The sequence below is a fragment of the Setaria italica genome, chromosome VIII (assembly GCF_000263155.2).
Source record: "Setaria italica strain Yugu1 chromosome VIII, Setaria_italica_v2.0, whole genome shotgun sequence".
Lineage (NCBI taxonomy): Eukaryota > Viridiplantae > Streptophyta > Magnoliopsida > Poales > Poaceae > Setaria > Setaria italica.
This window is the reverse complement of record NC_028457.1, coordinates 5,081,661-5,103,962: the sequence shown is the minus strand read 5'-3', so window position 1 is coordinate 5,103,962 and position 22,302 is coordinate 5,081,661. Positions and strand designations below refer to the sequence as shown.

At 54.3% G+C, this 22,302-nt stretch overlaps 1 protein-coding gene and 2 long non-coding RNA genes across 3 annotated transcripts; all 3 read right to left on the bottom strand.

Annotated features, from left to right (window-relative positions):
• Window positions 1-871: 871 nt before the first annotated feature.
• LOC111258140 lies at window positions 872-1,515 on the bottom strand. Its single transcript, XR_002678711.1, has 3 exons — window positions 1,392-1,515; window positions 1,168-1,306; window positions 872-1,001 (listed from the first exon to the last, which is right to left on the bottom strand). It is a non-coding gene; the product is annotated as an uncharacterized LOC111258140 (long non-coding RNA).
• A 5,988-nt stretch (window positions 1,516-7,503) lies between these two features.
• Window positions 7,504-20,634, bottom strand: LOC105914899. The gene is made up of 5 exons (XM_022829457.1): window positions 20,623-20,634; window positions 20,159-20,307; window positions 20,005-20,086; window positions 19,553-19,636; window positions 7,504-7,692 (listed from the first exon to the last, which is right to left on the bottom strand). The coding sequence occupies exons 1-5, from the start codon at window positions 20,632-20,634 to the stop codon at window positions 7,504-7,506; spliced, it is 516 nt and encodes a 171-aa protein (XP_022685192.1).
• A 167-nt stretch (window positions 20,635-20,801) lies between these two features.
• On the bottom strand, window positions 20,802-21,713 carry LOC101755511. The gene is made up of 3 exons (XR_001164732.2): window positions 21,449-21,713; window positions 21,324-21,363; window positions 20,802-21,189 (listed from the first exon to the last, which is right to left on the bottom strand). It is a non-coding gene; the product is annotated as an uncharacterized LOC101755511 (long non-coding RNA).
• Window positions 21,714-22,302: the final 589 nt, after the last annotated feature.

Sequence of the window (22,302 nt, the reverse complement as noted above, 5' to 3'; positions counted from 1 at the left end):
GGAGATTCATGGGCCAAATTACGATCCGAGGACCCAGGATCTAGATGGAGAAGTGGTGATGAGGGTGGGAGGAGGGAAGAAGCATGGCCGGTATTGGATTGGCGATAGCGTAATCGACACGGCCTCTACTCCCACTCTCTCCCAGATCCGAGTAAGGAGCACGGACTTGAGCCTAGCGATACGCCCACGGCCGACCACTGCACAGTTTCAGAGGAGGCTCTTCAGGTTCTTTCTATTTCATTCATCGTTCGTTGGTTATTATGTACTTTACCTTTGTATTATAATATTGTGATGAAAAATTGTAGTCCCAAGTGGAGAGGCAACAACACGAGATGGAGACGTACTTTACCGTTGTGCATGCTGTTGAATCCCATCCAAAATATAAAGTCGGCTCTTTCCCCTCTTTTTTGTTTCCTTGTCGTTTCTTTAGGACAGCATAAATACATGTGCGTGGATCAATGCTGCAACATATTATTGTAGAGGTCATTTAATAGCTATCGCTCCTGGCTAATCTAATGTCAATCTGATATGATCCAATAGGCGAACCTGACGATGAGCCTTTAAGTGGTCCTGGCTTTGTGGTCGACGACTAGGACCTCGAGTCAGATGAAGCCCTGTGGGCCTTGTATGAGCGCTGGTGCAAGTTTTGGGGTGAGGAGCGGAGCCGTGAAGAGATGCAGCTTCTGGCTGCTGCAGACCAGGTGCACCAAAGCGAGAATTCGAGTAAAATACATTGCATTGTACAACAGGCTCTGTGACTTCTCAATGACCTGTGTTAATGAATTATAAATCTTCTGCTTATTAAAAAAAACTAGTAAAGTGCACGTGCGTTTTTTTTAAAAAAAAAACTTAAAGCCAATGTCATGCAGGCTAAGGATTCTACTTGTACAAAGTGATTATGCAAGGCAGGCTGAAATTGTATTCTAGAGCACTTCACCATCCTTCAAGTTCATAAACTATACATACAATTCTCTGCGGCGAACTCTTCGAAGGACATAAATCTGTAGCAGATAAATGCAACCCATGTCAAAAAAAAAAACAGAGAGCAAATTATCTTCACTTTAAATATCAAATTTAGTGACCAATAAACTGCAGATAGGCACTTGAACCATGATATGGAAAGGTACAAATGAAATGGCAAAAATTGGCATTACATAGAGGCCAAACCTTTTATGTACGTAGAGGCAAGCAGCAAATTGTAAGCTTGATCTTTGTATAAAGTTCAACTTTATCCGTGTCAACAGAATTTTCTTGGATTATTGAATGAAAATAATCACAAAAGCATAGCTTCAGATCCTCTGCAGCCCTGAAAAGAAACAAAAATTTAAATTTAAAACAAGCATTGGATGCAGTTAGAGAAAATACTCCAAAAAAAATGTGGCATCCAATACCTAAAGTAGTTACTGCAAATAGATACTGCAAGCTCTTTGTCATATGTCTTAATCCAACCATAACAAATGATCAAATGGGAAGTGCCTTTCAAATGCATCAATTCCACTTGATCCCTGAAGTACGATTTTCCATCAAGTAGATACCTGCACATACAAAAATGTTTTGCAAGTCTAGTCATTAATTCTAAAGGAATAGTAATGCAGCAGTCTCGATGTGCTTACTCCTTTAAAAATTTCATAAATCCATCCCTCAACATATTATCTTGGGAAGGGCCTAAAACTCCATCTTTTGGTGAGGCTGGTCCTCTATCTCCAGCTGTATTGGCTTCCTCTTCATCACCAAGATCTTTATTTGCCTCCCCACTTTCATCTTGTGTTACCGTGTTCTTTTTATCTTTTCTTCTCCCACGCTTCTTCGCATTTTTCAAGCGGCGGGTTTCTTTCCTGCAAGTTATACAATAAAAAAAATTGTGCATAAACTGAAGTTTGGTAGCTTATTCACCACCAAATCAAGAAAAGAAAAACATACTGTTTTACAGCTTTCCTCTCATCTTCGATCAGATTTCGTTCATTTTCACGCCAGGTTACATTTATTGGACCAAAGGAGCTCGTCAGTAGATCACCATCTTCGTCAACCTTCAATCAAGAACCGGCAAAAAAAAATCCAATGAGGTATTGAAAGCATGCAGGGTGTTAGCTAGTGAAGTGGATGATAGTCCTAGGAGGTGTTTCCTGTGCATATATCACTAGTAGAGAATTGGCTTTCGATCCGCCCCTTTTTATTCCGGTTTAAAGTTGGCCCGGGACAAAAAGGGGTGCGCCACGGTAGGCAAAATTGGAGGGGAGATTTACTCCCGGTTGGTAATTGCAACCGGGACTAAAGGGCCTTTAGTTCCGGTTGCAACGGCTAGCTGGGGGTGTCGGTGGCGGGACCCTTTTATCCCGGTTGGAGGCACCAACCGGGATAAAAAGTTTAGTCCCGTTTGGTGCCTCCAACCGGGATAAAAGGGTGTGTCCCTTTTATCCCGGTTGGAGCCTCCAACCGGGACTAAACTTCCAACCGGGATAAAAAGTGTTCCGTTTTGTCTTGGTTGGAGTTTTTAACCGGGATAAAAACTCATCCCCATTATATACGGCCAAGATAGAGGACTTTCTTCCTCCTCCAGCCCGAGCCAGTCCAGCACATTGACAGAGAGAGCTGAGCTTCACCTACTCTCCGGTATTGTATCATGTTGTTTGGGACTTTAATTTAAATATGTGTATTTGGATATTCATGTTGTTGTATTGTACCATGTTGTTTGGATCTTTAATCGATTTTCACGCGTAATCCATTATCAAGTGCAATCCATTTTCATGCGTAATACGATGCAGATGGACCGGCAATGGATGTATAATGCAGACAGGCGGAGCAAGGCATTTATTGATGGCTTGCATTATTTTCTCGAAGTGGCAAAAGCGAACAAGCCAGAGAATGGGTTCGTATGTTGTCCATGCTTCCAATGCAATAACAGGAAGGAGTATTCAAAGGATTCCTGGGGGACTATTCACAGCCACTTGTTTAAATACGGTTTCATGCCTAACTATTTGGTTTGGAACAAGCACGGTGAACTAGGGGTCATAATGGAAGATGGCGAGGAGGAGGAGGAAGATGACACCATTCCGGACTGGGTTGCAGGCCAAGCTTTTGCAGGTACTACAATGGGCGAGGCTGATGAAGATGAGTTTGTAGAAAATGGCCCTATTGATGACCTTGGTCAGGTGATACGAGAGGCATACAGAGATTGCGAGACTGAGAAGGAAGCAGCAAAGTTGCAGCGCATGATAGATGATCACCAAAAATTGTTGTACCCAGGTTGCCAGCAGAACCATAAAAAACTAGGTACGACACTAGAATTTGTGCAGGAGGGGGGGTCGGACGTTCCCGATCCTGGCATCTTGGTCGAGCGAGGCGGAGCTTTGATTACGCCTAGGCGGGCTTGGGCCTCCGTGTCTGCTTCCTTAAGTGGTGTCTTAGGGGAGCATTAATATTTCCCCCCAACAGTAGCCCCCGAGCCTGTGGTGGAGCAGGAGTGCTCCTCCGGAGGCTCCTTTGACTGTTTTGCCGCGGGTTCTGCGTTATGGCACGCTTGCTTTATTTCTGCCTGGCTGGGGGAAACCTGCAATTTGTGACCACACGCGTGGTAGCTGGTTTGTGAAACTAGCCCCCGAGCTCCTGCTCATTGCAGGAAACCGATCGGGAGGCTAGGTCGACTTTTTGATCGCTGCCCCTCAAGCATCCGTTCGCTAGGCCGGAGGGGTTGAGCCGGGCCACGTTATCCGCGTTGGACGAACCGTGGTGCTCGTTTGAGCTACAAACGGGTAAGTTCGAGTGGAGTCCCAGTCCCCGTTCGGGGGGGTCCGGCTCGGGCCAAGCTGGTGGCGTACTCCAATTTCCCGCCGGCCAGTTCATATAGTTCCTGGACCCGTTCGACTGGATTTGGGGGCTCGTTGCCTTTTCCCGTGGAAAAACCATGAACTTTATACCGGGCGGGACTCGAACGTGAGGTTGGGGCGCCCTTGGCTTTCGCTCGCCTGGGTACTGGCCGCTAGCGGACCCGTCCCTTCTCACCCCTTGCTCGGGGAATGTCCTGAGGCGGCTGTCGAACCCATGTTGGGACAGCTTTCGAACCTCTGGACCGTAATGGGCCGTAGGGGCGTTTTCAGCCCCGTATCCCTTTCTTACCTCCCTGTGGGCCTTGGGGCGGAGCGGAGCGGTTGTTGCGCCTGGGCCGAACGTGGGGGGGCGTCGTGGGCGTGTTACCCGGGTAGTGGAGTTATGGAAGCGCCGTCCCGCGAATCGAGGAAGATAGGATGTTTTCGCGGCCGATCGTGCGCGCGGTTTTCGAAAAGGAAACGGGCGTGGCAGGGGCGTACCTGGCGCCGCATTTATGGCGGCCGGGGCGTCGATTTGGCTTCCCCGGTACTTTTCCTATAAAAGCAGGAGCTCGCCGCGCCGGTTCCTCTCTCCTTTCGCATTCGAGCCTTCCTGCTTTCCACTTAGTTCATCCGCGCTTGCCTCGTTCCCTTCGCTCCAAGCCGCGCGGTTCCTTGGGAGTTTCTCACTTCACCTCCTCTCGTGCCGAGGGCCTGGTGCGGAAGGGGCTCCTCTGCGAGAGGATGGAGGTGGGCGAGTGGGAGCTGCCGGGGCCGGAGCAGGTTCCGTCACCTCCCGCCGGCTACGTCGTCTCCTTCGCCCACTTCCACGAGCGGGGATTCGCTTCTCCCCCAAGCTGCTTCTTCCGCGGGCTCCTCCACCACTACGGGCTCGAGCTCCAGCACCTCAACCCCAACGGGATCTAAGACATCGCGGCGTTCGTCGCGCTGTGCGAGGGATTCTTGGGCATTGAGCCCCACTTCGCACTGTGGAAGTACTTCTTCACAGTGAGCCTGTACCAGAAGGCGGGGAAGGCCGGGAGCCAGCAGCGGTCGCCTCCGGTGCCGATCGGGTGCGCCGGGATCCATCTATGTCACACTCGCTCCAAGGACTACATGACGGTGAAGACCTCGGTGTCCCACAAGGGGTGGCACAATCAGTGGTTCTATGTGAAGAACTACCCGGACTCCCCCCTGCCGGCTTTCACCAACCGCACCATCGACGCGGCGCCCGAGGTATGGGCGTACGGGCCGGTGGAGAAGGAGAAGAAGCGGCTCTCCAACTTGCTGCAGGCCATCGAGCAGCTGAAGAGGAACGGGCTCACCGGCGTCGGGGTCATCGGCGCGTACCACGCCCGACGGGTGGCGCCGCTGATGCTCCAGGCCAGGCCGCTTGGCGCCATGACCCCCGACGCACTGCCCGAGGGCACCCCCCTGGCGACGGGTGCGCTCGCCGCCTCCGAGATCCGGCAACGGCTCCGGGAGGCGCTGGAGGATAGGGACGTCGACTACCCGATCCCCGGGCATCCGCTGATGCGCCCGGAGCCGGGATTCGTAGACCTGGTAGGGAGTTGGGACATCGTTTTCCTTTTCTTTGTGTCTTGCTATTTGCTGTTCTGATGCGGAGCCGTTTGGCGCTTGCAGGGCTCGCTAACCCGGGTCGCGGACTCCCTCCCGCCGGTGCCGAAAGATGCCGAGCGGAGGGCTCGCAACCGTCTCCATGCCGAGGCGCAGAAGCGCCGCAAGGACAAGGAGACGGCGAGGAAGCGGAAGAAGGCCGCCAAGGAGCTCCAGCAGCGGCGGAGGGGGCGGTCGTGTCAGACGACGACGACGATGAAGATGAAGAGGAGGAAGAGGAGGAAGAGGAAGAGGAGGAAGAGTTGGTTCCCCCCCCCCCGATCAGGGGCTTTGGTGATTCGTGATGCGCCCCCGCAGACGGCCGCGGGGGGTGAAGCGGCAGAAGCGTTCGCCCGGGCTTTGGCTCCCCCGGGCCCTAAGGTTGTGCCTCAGGGGCCAACACAGCGCGCGCCCCAGGAGCTGGCGCGGACCGCCCCTCAGGGGTCGGCGCAGGGCGTCCGCCGGGAGCAGGTGCGGGATGCCACCTAGGGGTCGGCGCAGGGCGTCCCCAAGGAACGGGCGCGGGGCGCCCCCCCGGGGTCGGCTCAGGGCGTCCCCCAGGAGCGGGCGTGGGCTGCTCCCCCGGGGTCGGCACAGGGCGTCCCCCAGGAGCGGGCGCGGGCCGCTCCCCCGGGGTCGGCACAGGGCGTCTCCCAGGAGCGGGCGCGGGATGCTCCCCTGGGATCGGCAAGGGATGCCCCCCCGGTGTCGACACGGAGCGCCCCTCGGGGGTCTTCAGAGCCTGTCCCTGCCGCCACCTTGGGTCCGGCACGGGGCGCTCCCCAGGAGTCCGCTCGGGGTGCTCCTCAGGGGTTCGTGGAGCCTGCCTCCACCGCCGTGCCAGCCGGTGGAGAGCAGCGAGGCGGCGACAAGCAGCCGCTGCCAGATGCCCCGGGGTCGGCGTCCGGCTCCGAGTCGAAGCGCGCGCGCCGCCCCTGCGCTTTGAGGGTGTAAGTTGGCTTTCCCTATGTGTCGTTCTTCTCCTCTTTTTTCATTTGTATCTGCTGACGCCTGGCCGTCGATGTGCAGCACTTCTCCCCGTGGCCTCACCTTGCAACTGGCGCCCAAGAAGGCGCTGCGGATGTCGACCTCCTCCGAGGGGCGGGCCGCGGCCTCGCCAGCGGCGAGCGGCGGAGTTCCTGGTGTGGCCGCAGGTCCCCTCGCGGAGGTGGCCCCTGCGGAGGCGGCTGGCGGAGCGGTGGCAGCGTCAGACGCAGGAGGGGGAGCGGGCTCCACTCCGCCTTCGGCTCCTCTGATCGCCCCTTCAGCTCAGGGCGTGATCCCCCCGAGCCCTCAGGCCGGGGAGGTGATCGACCTCGACGCCGACGAGGTGGAGGAGGCGGCGGCGACGGGAGGCAGGGCGGATGCCCCCGCTGCCGTGGCGGGATCAGAGGCGGAGGGGACGCCTGCTCCTGGAGGCGCGGCGGCGGCAGAGGCAGCGGTGACAGAGGCCGGGGCCTCCGCCCCGGTCACCCCGCGGGAGTGACTCTGGCGGCTGAGGTGGAGGTGCCCACAGGGGTACCAATGGCGGCCTCGGCGGCGACGAGCATGCAGGCGCCGGGGCTGTCGGTGGATCCGGCGGCCTCTAGCGTCGTGGTGCTGTCCTCGGCGGCAACGTTAGGGTCAGCCCCTGTCTCAACCTCGGCTTCCTCCGTTCCGAGGGCGTGGAGGGGGTCCGTCCTCCGCTGGTCATCCCGTGATGACCCGCCGAGGCACCTCTTCGCGCTGGACGACGCCGCCGAGTGGCATAGGTGGCAGGCAATGCATGGCGGCGTCGCCCAGGTTCAGGCGGCTCTAACCTTGGCGCTGGGAGTTTTGGCCAACACCGTGGTCCCTGGCAGCCAGGTATGTTATTCCTACTGCTTGGTGATGATTACTTCCTTTTTGCCTTTTTTGCTTTAAACGGCGTATTGCTTTGCAGGCTCTCCAAGAGGGCAGCCGGGGGAAATCTGATTTCCTCCGGCGGCAGCAGGGTCTCTGGGAGCGCTTCAACACCGAGAGGGAGCGCACCAGGGACCTGTCCCTGCAGCTTGGCACCGCCCAGGGAGTCGTCCGCGACCTGGAGGGGCGCGAGCGGGCGGCGTTAGAGGAGGCGCAGCGTGCGGAGGCTAGGCTTCAGGCCGTCGCCGAGAAGGCCCGCCTTGACCTCGAGGAGTTCCAGGCCATCGTGGAAAGGGCCCGCCGCGATGCCGAGGGGCTTAAAGCCGCGGCATCTGAGAGGGCCCGCCGCGACGCCGAGGAGCTGGCGCAGCTGAGGGGGGAACGTGGAGCCCTCCGCACGGAGAACGATCAACTCCGTTTGCAAGTGCAGGGGCTTCAGTCCGCCTTGTCCCGCAGCACCGACCGGGAGCGTGAGTTGAAGGCCCAGGCCGACGGTGAGGTTTTCTCCATTCCCGTGTTCCTATGTCGTTTGTTTTCTGCCCTCTGACTCGGTGGGGTTTTCTGGGTGGCTCCCGTAGGTGAGATCGCCACGTTGCGGGTTCTGCTCGACGAGGAGCGCGGCGAGCACAGCTCCCTGCGAGATGCGGTCCACGTCGTCTGCGAGGACTTCGGTGTAGCTCCGGAGGAGGGATCGAGCTCTCTGCCGGCTCGTGTCCTCGAGGTGCGCCATCGCCGTCGTGAGATCACCGTGGACGCGCTTCGCCTTGGCGTGCGGCGAGCCTTTGGGGTCTTCGGCTCTCACTATTCTAGCATTAACTTTGCCGGGATGAGTGAAGGGTACTGCGCCGGCTACACCGAAGCCGAGCTGGACGAGATCGACGCCGGGGTGACCATGCCGTTGGAGGCCCTCGCGAAGCTCCTGGAGAATGAAGTCCTCCCTCCTGCCGACCCTGAAGCCGCCCCTTCTGCCGACCCTGATGCCGACCCTGAAGCCGCCGTTCCTGCCGACCCTGAAGCCGCCGCTCCTGCCGACCCCTCTGCGAATTAGCTGTACCGGGCTCGCACCCAAAAAAGTTTGTACTTATGTCAGTCCTTTGAACTTGTTTTGCGTTGGCCATATGGGCCTGTTCTTATGACTTTTTGTTTGCGCAAAAGAACCCGATTCCCTTTGTTATTCCTTTGGGCTCGAAAGCTTTAGGATGCGTTGCCGGGTGCGTCAGTAAGTTTTGATAAGGGAAGGTGCCGTAGCCGCTGGGGCGTAGGTTTTTCCGCGGTCCGATCGCAACTTGCCTGAGCACCGTTCACACATCCTTACCTTTTTTGCGTCCAAAGGTTTTCGAAAGGGAGTGTTCGGTCTGAGAAAAGAAAAAACAGTTTTCTTTTTAGGTGGCGCCCAACGGCTGGGGTCGGGACCCCTGGTAGCCCCCGAGGGGTATGCGGTCCTGGAGCAAGGCCAGGGTCGGATACCCCTGAGCTTAAAGGAAAAGGCCTTCTTTTTTCGCAGAAGAACAAAACTAGTAGCCCCCGAGGGGTATGCAACCCTGGGACGAGGCCAGGGTCGGATGCCCCTGAGCTTAAATGAAAAGACCTGAGCCAAGGTGGCTCAGGGTTTCTTTTTTCGCAGAAGAACAAAACTGGTAGCCCCGAGGGGTATGCGACCCTGAGACGAGGCCAGGGTCAGATGCCCCTGAGCTTAAATGACAGAACGGAAAGGACGGCAAGATTATGCATAACTTGTAAATAAAAGCTATGGGTAAAAGCGCCTTAGCTGTTCTATGTTCCAGGCGTTGCTGAAGATTTGCCCGTCGGGAGTTGCCAGCTTGTAGGTGCCTGGCCGTAGCATTTGTACGTCGATGAACGGGCCTTCCCATGGGGGAGTCAATTTGTGCCGACCCCTGTTATCTTGGACGAGCCGGAGCACTAGATCACCGACGTTGAAGGCGCGGCCTTGTATCCTGCGGCTGTGGTCTTGTGCGTCCTCGAGTGATGCCTGGTTTCCTTGTTCGTCGTATGCTTTGACCCTTGGCGACCTGTACTCTAGGTCGGTGGGCAAAATGGCCTCTGATCCGTAGATCATGAAGAACGGGGTGAACCCCGTCGCCCGGCTGGGGGTCGTCCTCAAGCTCCAGAGGACCGCTGGGAACTCCGCAACCCACCGTCCGCCGAACTTTTTAAGGCGGTCGAAGATCCGTGGCTTGATACCCTGGAGTATCATGCCGTTGGCTCGCTCGACTTGCACGTTCGTGCGGGGGTGCGCCACTGCCGCCCAATCCACTCGAATGTGGTGGTCGTCGCAGAACTGGAGAAATCTCTTCCCAGTGAACTGCGTGCTGTTGTCGGTGATGATCGAATTTGGGATCCCGAAGCGGTGGATGATGTCGGTGAAGAACTGTACCGCCTGCTCGGACCTGATTTGCGCCACTGGTCTTGCTTCGATCCATTCGGAGAACTTGTCGACAGCGACGAGAAGATGGGTGAAGCCCCCGGGTGCCTTTTTGAAGGGTCCGACAAGGTCCAGCCCCCAGACCGCAAACGGCCACTTGATGGGGATGGTTTGCAACGCCTGCGCGGGCAGGTGAGTTTGGCGGGCAAAGAACTGGCATCCTTCACAGGTTCGGACTACCTGGGTAGCATCCGCGACCGCGGTTGGCCAGTAAAAACCTTGTCGGAAGGCATTGCCAACAAGTGTTCTTAGCGCAGCGTGGTGACCACAAGCCCCGGCGTGCATATCCTGGATCAGCGCCTTTCCCTGCTCGATCGGGATGCAGCGCTGGAGGATCCCAGTGTGACTTCTCTTGTAGAGCTCCTGGTCGATGATGGTGAAGGATTTCGCACGGCGCGTGATCCTGCGTGCTTTAGTTTTGTCTGTCGGGAGCGTGTCGCGGACGAGGTAGTCGAGGTACGGGGCTCTCCAGTCGGTCGGGGGGTCGGCCCCCTCCGCGGGGCCTGCCGCGATTTCCATAACCACGGGGTCGGATGGCTTGGCTTCCAGGGCCGGGTCGGGTAAGGCAGCGTTGATTCCCTCGGGACCGGTGCCCGGGTCCGGGACAGGTGCGCGCTGCCGACCTCCCTCGGCTCGGGTCCCGACCCCAGGGCTGGGCATGCCTCGCCGACCCCTGCTGGCTCCAGATAACGGATTGAAGGCTTCAGCTGGTCGCTAACGAAAACGCCGTCGGGGACGGGCATCCGGCCGGACGCCGCCTTCGCTAGCTCGTCAGTGGCTTCGTTGAAGCACCTTGCGACATGGTTGAGCTCCAGCCCGTCGAACTTGTCCTCGAGCTTACGGACCTCGTTGCAGTAGGCGGCCATTTTAGGGTCATGGCAGCTCCAGTCCTTCATGACTTGCTCGACGACCAACTGAGAATCGCCCCGGACATCTAGCCGACGGATTCCCAGCTCGATGGCGATGCAGAGCCCGTTGAGTAGGGCCTCGTACTCAGCGACATTGTTGGATGCAGGAAAATGGAGGCGGATCATGTACCTGATGCGCACGCCCAACGGAGAGACGAAGACGAGGCCTGCTCCGGCGCGGGCCCTCATCAGCGACCCGTCGAAGTACATCGTCCAGTACTCCTGCTCCTCTGTCGCCGACGGTGCTTGTACCTCCGTCCACTCGGCCACGAAGTCGGCAAGTACCTGGGACTTGATGGCGGTACGGGGGACGTAGGTGATACCCTGGTCCATAAGCTCAAGCGCCCACTTCGCGATCCTCCCTGTAGCATTCGGGTTCCGGATTACTTCACCAAGCGGGAATGAAGAGACGATCGTTACCGGGTGGGAGGTGAAGTAGTGACGCAGCTTCCTCTTCGTGATGAGGACGGCGTAGACGAGCTTCTGGATTTGAGGATATCGTACCTTGGACTCGGACAAGACTTCGCTGATGAAGTACACCGGGCGTTGTACCTTAAGAGCGTGCCCCTCCTCCTCCCGCTCCACTACTAGGGCCGCGCTCACCACCTGGGTGGTTGCCGCGATGTAGAGCAGAAGGGTCTCGCCGTCAGCGGGCAGGACTAGAATTGGGGCCTTTGTCAGGAGGTCCTTGAGTCGGTCAAGTGCCTCCTGTGCCTCGCTGGTCCACTCGAAGCGGTCAGATTTCTTCAGGAGCCGATAGAGAGGAAGCCCTCGCTCGCCGAGGCGCGAGATGAAGCGGCTTAGGGATGCTAAGCACCCCATGACGCGCTGCACTCCCTTTATGTTCTGGATTGGCCCTATGTCGCTGATGGCCGCTATCTTCTCCGGGTTCGCCTCGATGCCGCGCACAGAGACGATGAAGCCTAACAGCATGCCCCTTGGGACACCAAACACACATTTCTCGGGATTGAGCTTGATTCGCTTATCCCTCAGCCTTTCGAAGGCTAGCTCCAGGTCGGGAACGAGCTGGTCGCCCTTCCTGGATTTAACAACGATGTCATCGACAAAGGCCTCAACAGTCCGCCCGATGAGATCTCCGAAGCACTTCAGCATGCATCGCTGGAAGGTAGCCCCCGCGTTTTTGAGGCCGAACGGCATCTTAACGTAGCAGTAGGGGCCAAATGGGGTGATGAAAGAGGTAGCGAGCTGGTCGGCCTCTTTCATCGCGATCTGGTGGTAGCCGGAATATGCGTCGAGGAAGCTGAGGGTTTCGCACCCGGCGGTTGAGTCGACTATTTGATCTATGCGTGGCAAAGGAAACGGATCCTTTGGACACGCTTTGTTGAGACCGGTATAATCGACACACCATCCTCCATTTCCCATTCTTTTTTGGTACAAGGACAGGATTGGCTAACCACTCGGGATGGCGCACTTCCTTGATGAACCCGGCCGCCAGGAGCTTCTGGAGCTCTTCACCAATGGCCCTGCGCCTTTCTTCGTCGAAACGGCGCAAGCCTTGCTTCACTGGTTTGGAGCTGGCCCTGATGTTCAAGGAATGCTCGGCGACTTCTCTCGGGATGCCTGGCATGTCCGAGGGCTTCCACGCGAAGACGTCGCTATTCGCGCGGAGGAAGTCGACGAGCGCGCTTTCCTATTTGGGGGATAGGGCCGCGCTGATCCACACAACCCCGCCATTGGAACAGCCGGGATCGAGAGGGACTTCTTTGATACCTTCGGTGGGCTCGAAGGAGGTGCTCGACTGCTTGGCGTCGGGCCGATCTTCGATCACCTCAGCAAGCTGGACCGCCATGCCGCTCGTGACAGCGATGGCCGCTGCGTACTCGCAACACTCCACGTCGCACTCATATGCCTTCTGGACTGTCGTGCCGACGGTGATGACCCCGTTGGGTCCTGGCAGCTTGAGCTTGAGGTAGGTGTAGTTGGGGATTGCCATGAACTTCGCGTAGCACGGCCGTCCTAAGATGGCGTGGTAGGTTCCGCGAAACCCCACCACCTCGAAGGTGAGGACCTCCTTCCTATAGTTGGAAGGGGTCCCAAACGTGACAGGCAGGTCGATCTGCCCAAGAGGCATCGCCTGCTTCCCTGGCACGACGCCATGGAAGGGTGCTGCGCTGGGACGGAGGCGGGAGCGGTCGATCCCCATAGCGTCGAGAGTCTCGGCGTAGAGGAGGTTGAGGCTGCTGCCCCCATCCATGAGTACCTTGGTGAGGCGCGTCGTACCGACGATGGGGTCGACGACGAGTGGGTAGCGCCCCGGATGCCGGACGCGTCCCGGGTGGTCGGACCTATCGAAGGTGATGGCCGGTCCGGACCAATCGAGGAAAGCCGGAGTCGCAGGCTCGGCCACGTAGACCTCCCGACACTCTAGCTTTTGCTGGCGCTTGGTGTCGTACGTCGCGGAGCCCCCGAGGATCATGAGGCAGCCGTCGACCTTAGGAAAGTCATCTTCCTTCTCTTCGTCGCCCTTCTTTTCCTCGTCGGGCTTCCGCTTCCGGTCACCTTTCACCGGATTGCCCACAAAGTACCTCTTCATGAGGTTACAGTCTTTGTAGGCGTGCTTGACGGGGAACTCATGGTTCGGGCACGGTCCCTCGAGCAGCTTGTCGAAGAAGCCGGGAGCGCCTTCGGGGGGCGGCTGCCCCCGCTTGCGCTCGACTGCAGCCACGAGGGGGGCCTCGCGTCGCTGCTTGCCCTTCTTCTTCTGTTGGCGGTTGGAGGTGCCTTCGTCGGCGTCCTCCTCCTGTTTCGCCTTGCCTTTGGAACGATCAAAGATCGCTCCGACAGCCTCTTTGCCAGAGGCGTAGCTAGTGGCGATGTTGAGGAGCTCTTCCGTGGTTCGCGGGCCTCGGCACCCTAACTCATGGACGAGGGGCCGGCAAGAAGTCCCTGCTAGGAAGGCTCCTATGACGTCGGCGTCGACGACGTTGGAGAGCTCGGTGCGCTTTCTGGAGAAGCGCCGAATGTAATCCCGGAGGGACAAGTCCGCCCCCTGGCGGCAGCTTCGGAGATCCCAGGAGTTGCCGGGGCACGTGTACGTCCCTTGGAAGTTTCCTACGAAAACCTCTTTCAAGTCGTTCCAGTTGCGGATGCGTCCTGAAGGGATATGTTCTAGCCAGGCTCGTGTGGAGTCTGCCAGAAAAAGGGGTAGGTTGCGGATGATAAACAGGTCATCGTCCGCCCCGCCAGCTTAACATGCAAGCCGGTAATCGCTGAGCCATAGTACAGGATTTGTCTCCCCTGAGTATTTGGCTACACTCGTGGGTTGCCTGAAGCGCGGCGGAAAGGGCGCATTTAGGATGCGCGCGGAGAAGGCCCGAGGCCCTGCCGCTCCGGGGCTCGGGCTGCGGTCTTCCCCGCTGTCGTAGCGCCCGCCACGGTGAACGTGGTAGCCTCGATCGGCCCCGTCCCCCCTGTCCGCGCGGGAGCGCCTCCGCGCGTTCAGGGTGTTGCGGGCGTCGCGGACGAGACCGACGCGTTGGTGGACGGACCGAGCCTCGCCTACCGCGGGCGGCGGGTTTCGTCGGGCGGACGCGGCCTGATTCGCCCCCGGAGGGGGTTGATGGACGGATTCCCCCCGCCGTTCCGGGGGCACGCCATGCGTCGCTCGGCTGGCGTTCTGCCTGCGTCGCCAAGACACTGAACTTTCCGCCTGCTGGACGGCAGCGCACTCGAGCAGGTTGCGCATCTCTTGGCGTGCCCGTCGCTCCTCGGGCGTCGCTGGCTCGGGGAGCTATCGGAGTAACACCGCCGCGGCGGCGACGTTTTGGCTAGCGCGGGCAAAGAGCGGCGTACGCTCTCCGTCCGCACAGATGCGTTCCTGGACGTCGCGTGCCCGTTGTCGCGCTCCCCCCTCGTGGTGGGGGTGTTCTTCCTCTTGGCGAGCGCCCGCGTGCGCTTCTGGTTGCCGAGAGCACTCCGGGGCCCTGGGAAAGGCTCCAGTTGTAGCTGCGGTGCGCGAGGGGGGAGCCCGTTGTCTCCCCTCGGCGCCATCGCCGTTGGACCCTTCGGAGTGCGCGTCGACCACAAGGCACTCGCGCGAGGGGCGGGGACTCCTGCTGCTGGAGCCAACGTCGGAGATTGTCCTCGCCGTGCCTACGAGCTCGTTGCTCGCGGGCGACGTGGTTAAGGACCGTGCTAGGAGGCGACCGTAAGCCCCCGTGGCATTGCGTAGCACGAAGGGCTGTCCCTCTGGTGAGGTCCTTCTGGCAGGTGACCGGCCGCTCGCCACTGTCCCGGCTGCGGGGCCGAGGGCACCAGGACGAGCGGGCAGGACGAGGACAGCGATCAGCTCGATCCCTTCCCCGGTGGCGAGGAAGTCCAGGCTCCCAAAACGGATCAGGGAGCCCGGAGCAAAGTTGCTATCGCGATTGGCCATCTGAGGCTGGAGATGAACGCGCAAAGGTCCCCTACCTAGCGCGCCAACTGTCGTTGTCAAGATCAGCGGATCAGGACTTAGACTAGTAAATTTCTTTTATGCGCGTAAGCCTCAGATGGTTGCGTGGGAGACACGTGTTTAGACTGGTTCGGGCAAAGGATGCCCTACGTCCAGTATCGAGGATGTTCGTGTTGTCCATGCGGGGTTCTGTAGTAGGGGGTTACAGATGGACGAGAGAGGGACTGGTCCCAAGTCTCTTTGTGCTCGCGCTCTCAGGAAGAGTTGCTGTGTGCTATGGCTTGCGGGAGAAGAAGCTGATCCCCTCTCCGGCCTCGGGTTTCCTCCTTTTATATCGCAAGGGGGTGGCCGGAGTTACAGTTGGGATCGGGTAAAAAGGACTGTAAAGAGTAAAGCGTAGAATGGTAAAAGTTACGGCAGGAAGGAGGAGCAAGATCCTAAGCGCGCATGCCGGAGGGGGAGGTCGCCGTGTGCCAAGTGTTGTTGCTCCCTGCATATAGCTACTTCGATGCTCATAGGTATCAGATCATGATGAGGGCGTTCCGTCGTTTCCCCAACGTCCGTTAGGGAGGAAGGTGGATGCTGTTGTTCGGGCGATGGCTGCTGAGAGGGAGAGCATCACATCCGTGCTGTTGGATGCGCGGGACCCGAGGGTGCGTGGGACCCGAGGACAGGCCGCTCTCTCCTTTGCTCCGGTCGGCGCAGGCCATGAGTACCCTGAGGCGAATGGGAGCTGGCCGCTGGCACTGTAGCCTGTACAGAGCGGTCGTGCACGGGTACTTGCGCCGGGTTGCGTGAGGAGCGCGGTCGTCCTTCCCTCTGCCTGGCCTGCGGCGCATTTATGGCGAGGCCGACGGGGGGGCCCACAGGATTTTGTCTATTCTGCTCATCTGGACCGCATCCGAGGGGGATCCCCGCTCCCGGGGGCCCCAGCGCACCCGACCCCTTTGCTTGGGGTCGGACGAGGCGGAACCCCGACGCGAGGGGTCGGGCGCTCCCGACCCCGGGGTCGCGGTCGGGCGAGGTGGAAACTTTGCAGGAGGGGGGGTCGGACGTTCCCGATCCTGGCGTCTTGGTCGAGCGAGGCGGAGCTTTGATTAAGTCTAGGCGGGCCCAGGCCTCCGTGTCTGCTTCCTTAAGTGGTGTCTTAGGGGAGCGTTAATATTTCCCCCCAACAGTACGGGAGTGCGTTAGCAACCCTGACGGGGCAGAGCAGTCATGGCATGGAAATTCCAACAAGCTACACCAGCGTCTGCGTAGAGCAAATAGTTGATCCCTAGTATGAAGGTCTAGAGCTCGACTTCCCGGGAGGCGACGGGGAAAAGACATTAGCAGATGCGCTTCATGGGATCATTCTATGGCAAAAACGCTACATCATTATTCCCGGCACGGAGCCATCTCCTCAGACCTCAAGACCGCTCCCCGTAGATCCCCAGCAGAGACCTTCTCCTCATACCTCGAGACCGTCATCTCCTGCTCCAGGACCGTCCCTTCCATCTATATCAAGATCTCCATCTCCACCACATCCTGGTGCTGAGAGCGACGACGACAATAACAACACCCCTCCCCGACCACCATCGCCGGCACCAAGAGCGGCCCCCTTGAAGGAACCTGCACCACCACTAAAGAAGTCACGAGCACCGCCTCCCAAGCAAAGACAGAGAAAGAAGAAAACAAAGGAGCCTGAAGTGACTCGTAAGGAACGCTTTGAGGCAATGTCTCATGCGGAACAGTGGGCAGAAATCCAACGAGAGGCCACTGAGTGGTTCAAGAAACAAGCCGAAGAAAAAAAAGCAAGGGAGATGGAGCCACCGCCAGTAAATCGGCGAGATTTAAACTTTTTTATCAGGATGGAAGAAGGAGCCAAGAAAAGGATACCACTCTTGTCAAACTATGAACGGGCTCTAGTAAAGGCTAATGAAAAGGATAAAAGAAAATGAAAGTCATCTTCCAGCGGTCCAGTCCCCGAACTCATCCATTTATCAAAAAAAGATGCTCAACGGGTAAAAGCAATGCCCTTGGATCAACAAGCAAATGTTTTGAAGTTCATGGAAGAAATAGGTCTGGGACTTGATGAATACATAGGGCAAGTTGAGACGCCAACTGCACCGCCCCCTGAGCCGAAGTGGCCTTATGAGCTAGGCAAACCTCTAGTAAAGCCTTCATTGGTACGGAAGCTATCAACAAAGATGTACGCATTCCATCAATGGTACATGATGGCATCCGCCGACTCGATGGAGATGATCGGCATGAAGGTTAAACCGATAGATTTTCACGGTGAAGGGAAGAAAGTGTTGTGGCTAGACTTCAAGGATATATACGAAGTGTACCATCATGATGCCCTGGACGTCTCTCTGATCAGTGCTTGGATTCTGTAAGTGTCCGTTTATCTCTACATGTAAATTTTGGCGTGCGTCACCGTACTAACTTCATCTTCCATTTCATGCAGGATGCTAATTCAGACATGCCGCCAAGAGGCGTACCTACATGTAGGCTTCATGGATTCATCTGTAGTTAACCAACAACAGATACAATTAGCGCCGGAAAAAACCTTTGCGGAAATATACAATTTCCTAGACAAACAAACATGCAAGGATTTCATACTACTTCCATACAACTTCAAGTAAGTGTGTGTATACCGTCTACTTTCGATGTATTTTTCCTTATCTCTACATGTTAGTTAGCTCTAATATGCATGAACATTTCACGCACGCAGCTTCCACTGGATCCTTATTATAATTGAGCCTGAAAGAAGCCACGTCACTGTCTTCGATTCGTTAAGGAAAGATCCGGTGGACTACCAAGAATTGCAAGACATGCTAGACTTGTAATAATTCTGGACCTTTATCTCTATGCAAAAATTTATTTCCTAAATTTTCTCCCTGTTACACTATATTATTCATTATTCTAATCTGCAGCGCATGGAAACAATTCATAAGGACACACAAAGGTCCATTCAAAGAAAAACTTACATGGAACACAGACTTCCCGGTACGTATGCAGTCTGCACATTTATTACATTGTATAACACGAATATTTCATAACTTATTTTTTTCCGCACTGAAGTGCTTAAGACAGAAACCCGGGAATAATCTATGTGGCTACTACATCTGTGAGCACATGCACAGTTTTATGGGACCCAAGGGACCGAAGATGACGCCGCACAACTTTAAAGTACGTAAAATAAAACTATTACTAGTTAATTATTTTCTAGCTCCTTATATGTATTTGTTCATGTAACATTCACAAATTTCCAAATTATAGATGTTAAATATTCAACAAGGACTTTTGAAGGAAGAAAGAGTAGCAGCAATATGTGAAGGTCTTATTGGATTCATAATGGACGAGGTGGTAAATCCAAAAGGAGAATTTAATTACGATGGACGACAATTAGACACTCCGATCAGCAACACCACGACGGGAAGATTGTAGGAAGATACTTTGATTTATTTGTATATATAATACGCGCTAATTATGATCGATTTGTACTAAGCTAGTTGAATTGTGTATATGAATTGTGTATAAGGATTGTGTATATATATAGTAATTGTATAATTACAAATCCCATTCGTTTAAATACTAGTTGATTTTGTTCTAAAAAAATCTCAACTACTAAAGGTTAACAAATTAAAAGGGCCGTGGTACTACGTATACGTGATGCATACATACAGGATTAGTAATGAGAGAATCTAAATCATTAGACATTTTTCCTCATAAAAGGAATCGTAATAAAGACTTGAAATTGGTGGAAATGATCAAGTAGTACTTTCTTCGGATTCCGGTCTAGAGTATGTTCCCATTCACTTGTTAAAGAAATGGCTATCAAGAACGAATTAACCCTTTATTCTTTTTTTCTTTTTAAGTATACCCTTCCCCGGGAAAGAAGAATAGGACAAAAGATATGGAATGCAATAGAAAATAGGACAAAAGATATGGAATGCAATAGAAAAAAGGATCTTTATTTATTCTTTCCTTCCTTTATCCCTATTCATACGGAATTCATGCATGAAAAATTCAGGCGTCACGGCAGTGCCATGCAAGCGCCATTTAGTCCCGGTTGGAATCCAGCCGGGACTAAAGGGTAACCCTTTAGTCCCGGTTGGGAAATCCAACCGGGACTAAAGGGGGACCTTTACTCCCGGTTAAAAGACCCGGGACTAAAGACCCCCCCTTTTGTCCCGGTTGGTTTATCCCGGATGGATTTTCAAGAGATATGCACCCTACCAACCGGGACTAAAGGCCAATTCTCTACCAGTGTATATGGATGCAAGTGATTAGAGCATTGGGTAGCTCAGAGGTTTTGTGTGCCTTCCATGGCTGCTAATGTGTCAGCTGGAGCGAGTCTAATCCTCTCTCCTAGATGTGTGTATGCTTGTAAATCTATATGCGTGTGTGCGCATGTGTGACAGCAGTGAGTGAATTTCAAGTAATATGGCAGATAAAAACACAAGTGAAAGAAAAAATGAGCAAATCCGGAATTACTTACCTTCTCCAACTTCCTCCACAGAGCATCAGGATAATTTTGCAATACGTCTTGAGCAGTCACTACAACATGCAACATTCCTTTATGCTGCATGAACAAATTAAAATAAAAAATCGTAACCAAAATACACTTATTTATATGGTAGAGGGTGCCAACTGTTCTACAAATTTTTAGAAGAGCCCTCCATGAGTACAGATGGCAAGGAATGCTAAACTCAGATACAATACTAAGGCAAGAGCCTCAAATAAGTTCTTAATTGGTATCATCTGAATAATATTGTTGGATGACTTTTAATACATTTTTGTGATCAGATCTTCTTGTTCAAATCTGATCTTGTAGACCTTTATACATGTTCGCTCTGATCTATAAATATATTATGGGTAGAGTTGTCCTTTAGCGCTATCCTACAAAGAAGTAATTAGGGGACATTCCTGTAGTAAGGAGAGATGCCATACCTTGTACAGCACATTGATTCTTTCATCCCTGTATAACAGACACACAACCCCTTCTGGGACATCATTACACAAATGAGCAAACCTGTAATTTTGAGAAAAATACCATTAGTACATAACAAAATAGTAAAGCAATGCCAATAGACTAAGGACATACCCATACGAAGTGAACTGGTTGTTCCAAATACTTTGAAGAAGTGACCATCTGTCAGTTTTGCCTTTGGATTCAGATTTCATCAACTCGTCAGCTTCGATAATCAACTTCGCAGAACTTTCAATGCCAACTGCTTCGCTGGTATTGGTATCCTGAAAATAAAAATGAGTTAGAGAGGGATAGTCGCTTTCTTTCTTTAGCAAAAGGAAAGATTGCTATCTGAAGCCTAATGTGATCTCACTTTTACAAGCCACAATGCCTCTAATAAAAGCTGTTAGGGAGGTAGATTGTGGTACAAATCCAGCAATGTCATTTATTTATGCTGAGATAAGCACAAGGGTAAAGGAAATTCTAACAATGTGAAAAACAATGCTACACACATTTTTTGCATTTCCTATTAAATCCTGGCAATGATTTAGATATACTTCGCTGGGATGCACATGTTCGTATAAGTGTGTTTTTTATACCTGAGGGTTCATCAGCCATCCGTGATAAATAGCAATGCCCAAAGCATTATACAAAAGTTTATCCGAGGTATCCTCAAAGTCGTTGGTCCTGCATTAGACACAACCAATAAACATCAAAAAGATATATGCAAGATATTGAACAACAATCTCAAAAGCGCATAAACACAAGCACACCTTGTGAATTTGGGATATATAGTGAATGTCTCGGAGAGGGAAACGATGACCTTCCGATACTCTGGCAAGTGTTGATCCACCTGAGCTCGAGTAAGTGTACCAAGCTTCACCAGTGTTTGCAGTCTCCTCACCAAACAGGTGTCTAGCAAATTCTCTATCATGTACTTTTCAATATACTTCTCACCATGAGCTTTGCTCTGAAATATGATTCCTTCTGGTAATTCATCTCCGAGGAGAAGAACATTGACCACTTCCACGAGGTGAGACCATCCACCAACATCTTGCAGAACAATGTGCCTTTGTTGACCAAGGAACTCAATTTCACGTGCCCTGTACTTTTTCTTAGAGTCTGCCATTGCTAAGGGGGGCAGGTCGGAAGGAGTCACGAGCAAGCTGGCCAAGTATAACAAAACAAACCAGAAATTTAGCTACGAATAACTCAATATCATGATGCAGCAGACCACAAATCCTCTTCACAATGCCGAGATTATGTTACTGCACAAATTTTGCTCAAAAGGGAAACTAACCCAGACTAAACATGTCAGACCCCAATGGCGTCCTGAACGTCTGACAAAACACAACGCTAGGTTTTAGCAAATTGGCTATATGGAGTTAACCTAGAGCAAGAGATGGAACGAATCGACCCAAGTACCTTCCATTCTACCGGAGATGGCGGCGCCGACGAGGATTTGTGCGGCGGCTCCAAACCCTAGCGCACGGCCCCGAGAAGAGGAACGGGTGGCGCGGTAAGTGTAGAGGCGCGGCAGCCAGTGGACGGTTGCGGAAAGCTTGCGGAGCAGCGGCGACCGGTGGGTGGCCGGGCGCGGACGAAGCGGCGCTGGAGCGAATGGAATTCGGCGCTGCAGCTTGCTCCGCCCGCTGCTAGTCTGCTACTGCTAGGGTTTCAGGGTGGAAGCATCTGAGGGGGCTGGGGGACGGATTCGCTGCGTTTGATATTTATCTTGTCCGAGACTGTGGGCTTGCCTGGGCCTGGGCCTTGGGGCTCAACCGACGAGGCAAAAGGTGAACGAAATCGAGGACACCCAATCGAGCGAGAGAGAATAAAGAATGTCGCTGGTCGTCTCAACAGCCCAAATCGTCCTCAGGTTTGGCAGAGTGCAGAACAGGTGGGCCTTCGATAAAGAGAGAAGTCCATTTTTTTATAGAAAGAAGAGACGGGTTGGATTATATATATTGAAAACCAGTTTGACACCCAGCCCCTTACAAGGGTACGTATCTCTAAAAGAAAGAAAATTACAAGAGACGCCCTGGAAAGAAAAAATGATGCCGACGGAGGTACTAATTGACGACGTGGCCTCTGGTAAAGAAAAAACACGCCGGTATCGGCTGAATTTTCGCTATTGCGCGTGCAAGCTAGGGGCAAATCTAGCTCTATTTTCACCAGTCTTGGACGTGCCAATAAATCGGACATCGCTTTGTCACTGTCGGACCTGGTTATTTTCTAGTTTCTTCCCAAAAACTGATTTTTGGGATTTTATTTTAGGC

Excerpts from the sequence above, each read along its gene's own strand:
- LOC105914899 (XM_022829457.1), bottom strand. Across the intron at positions 20,087-20,158 it reads AACCAGTTCACTTCGTATGG|GTTTGCTCATTTGTGTAATG; the intron begins GTATGTCCTTAG and ends TCAAAATTACAG. Across the intron at positions 19,637-20,004 it reads GAATCAATGTGCTGTACAAG|CATAAAGGAATGTTGCATGT; the intron begins GTATGGCATCTC and ends TTGTTCATGCAG.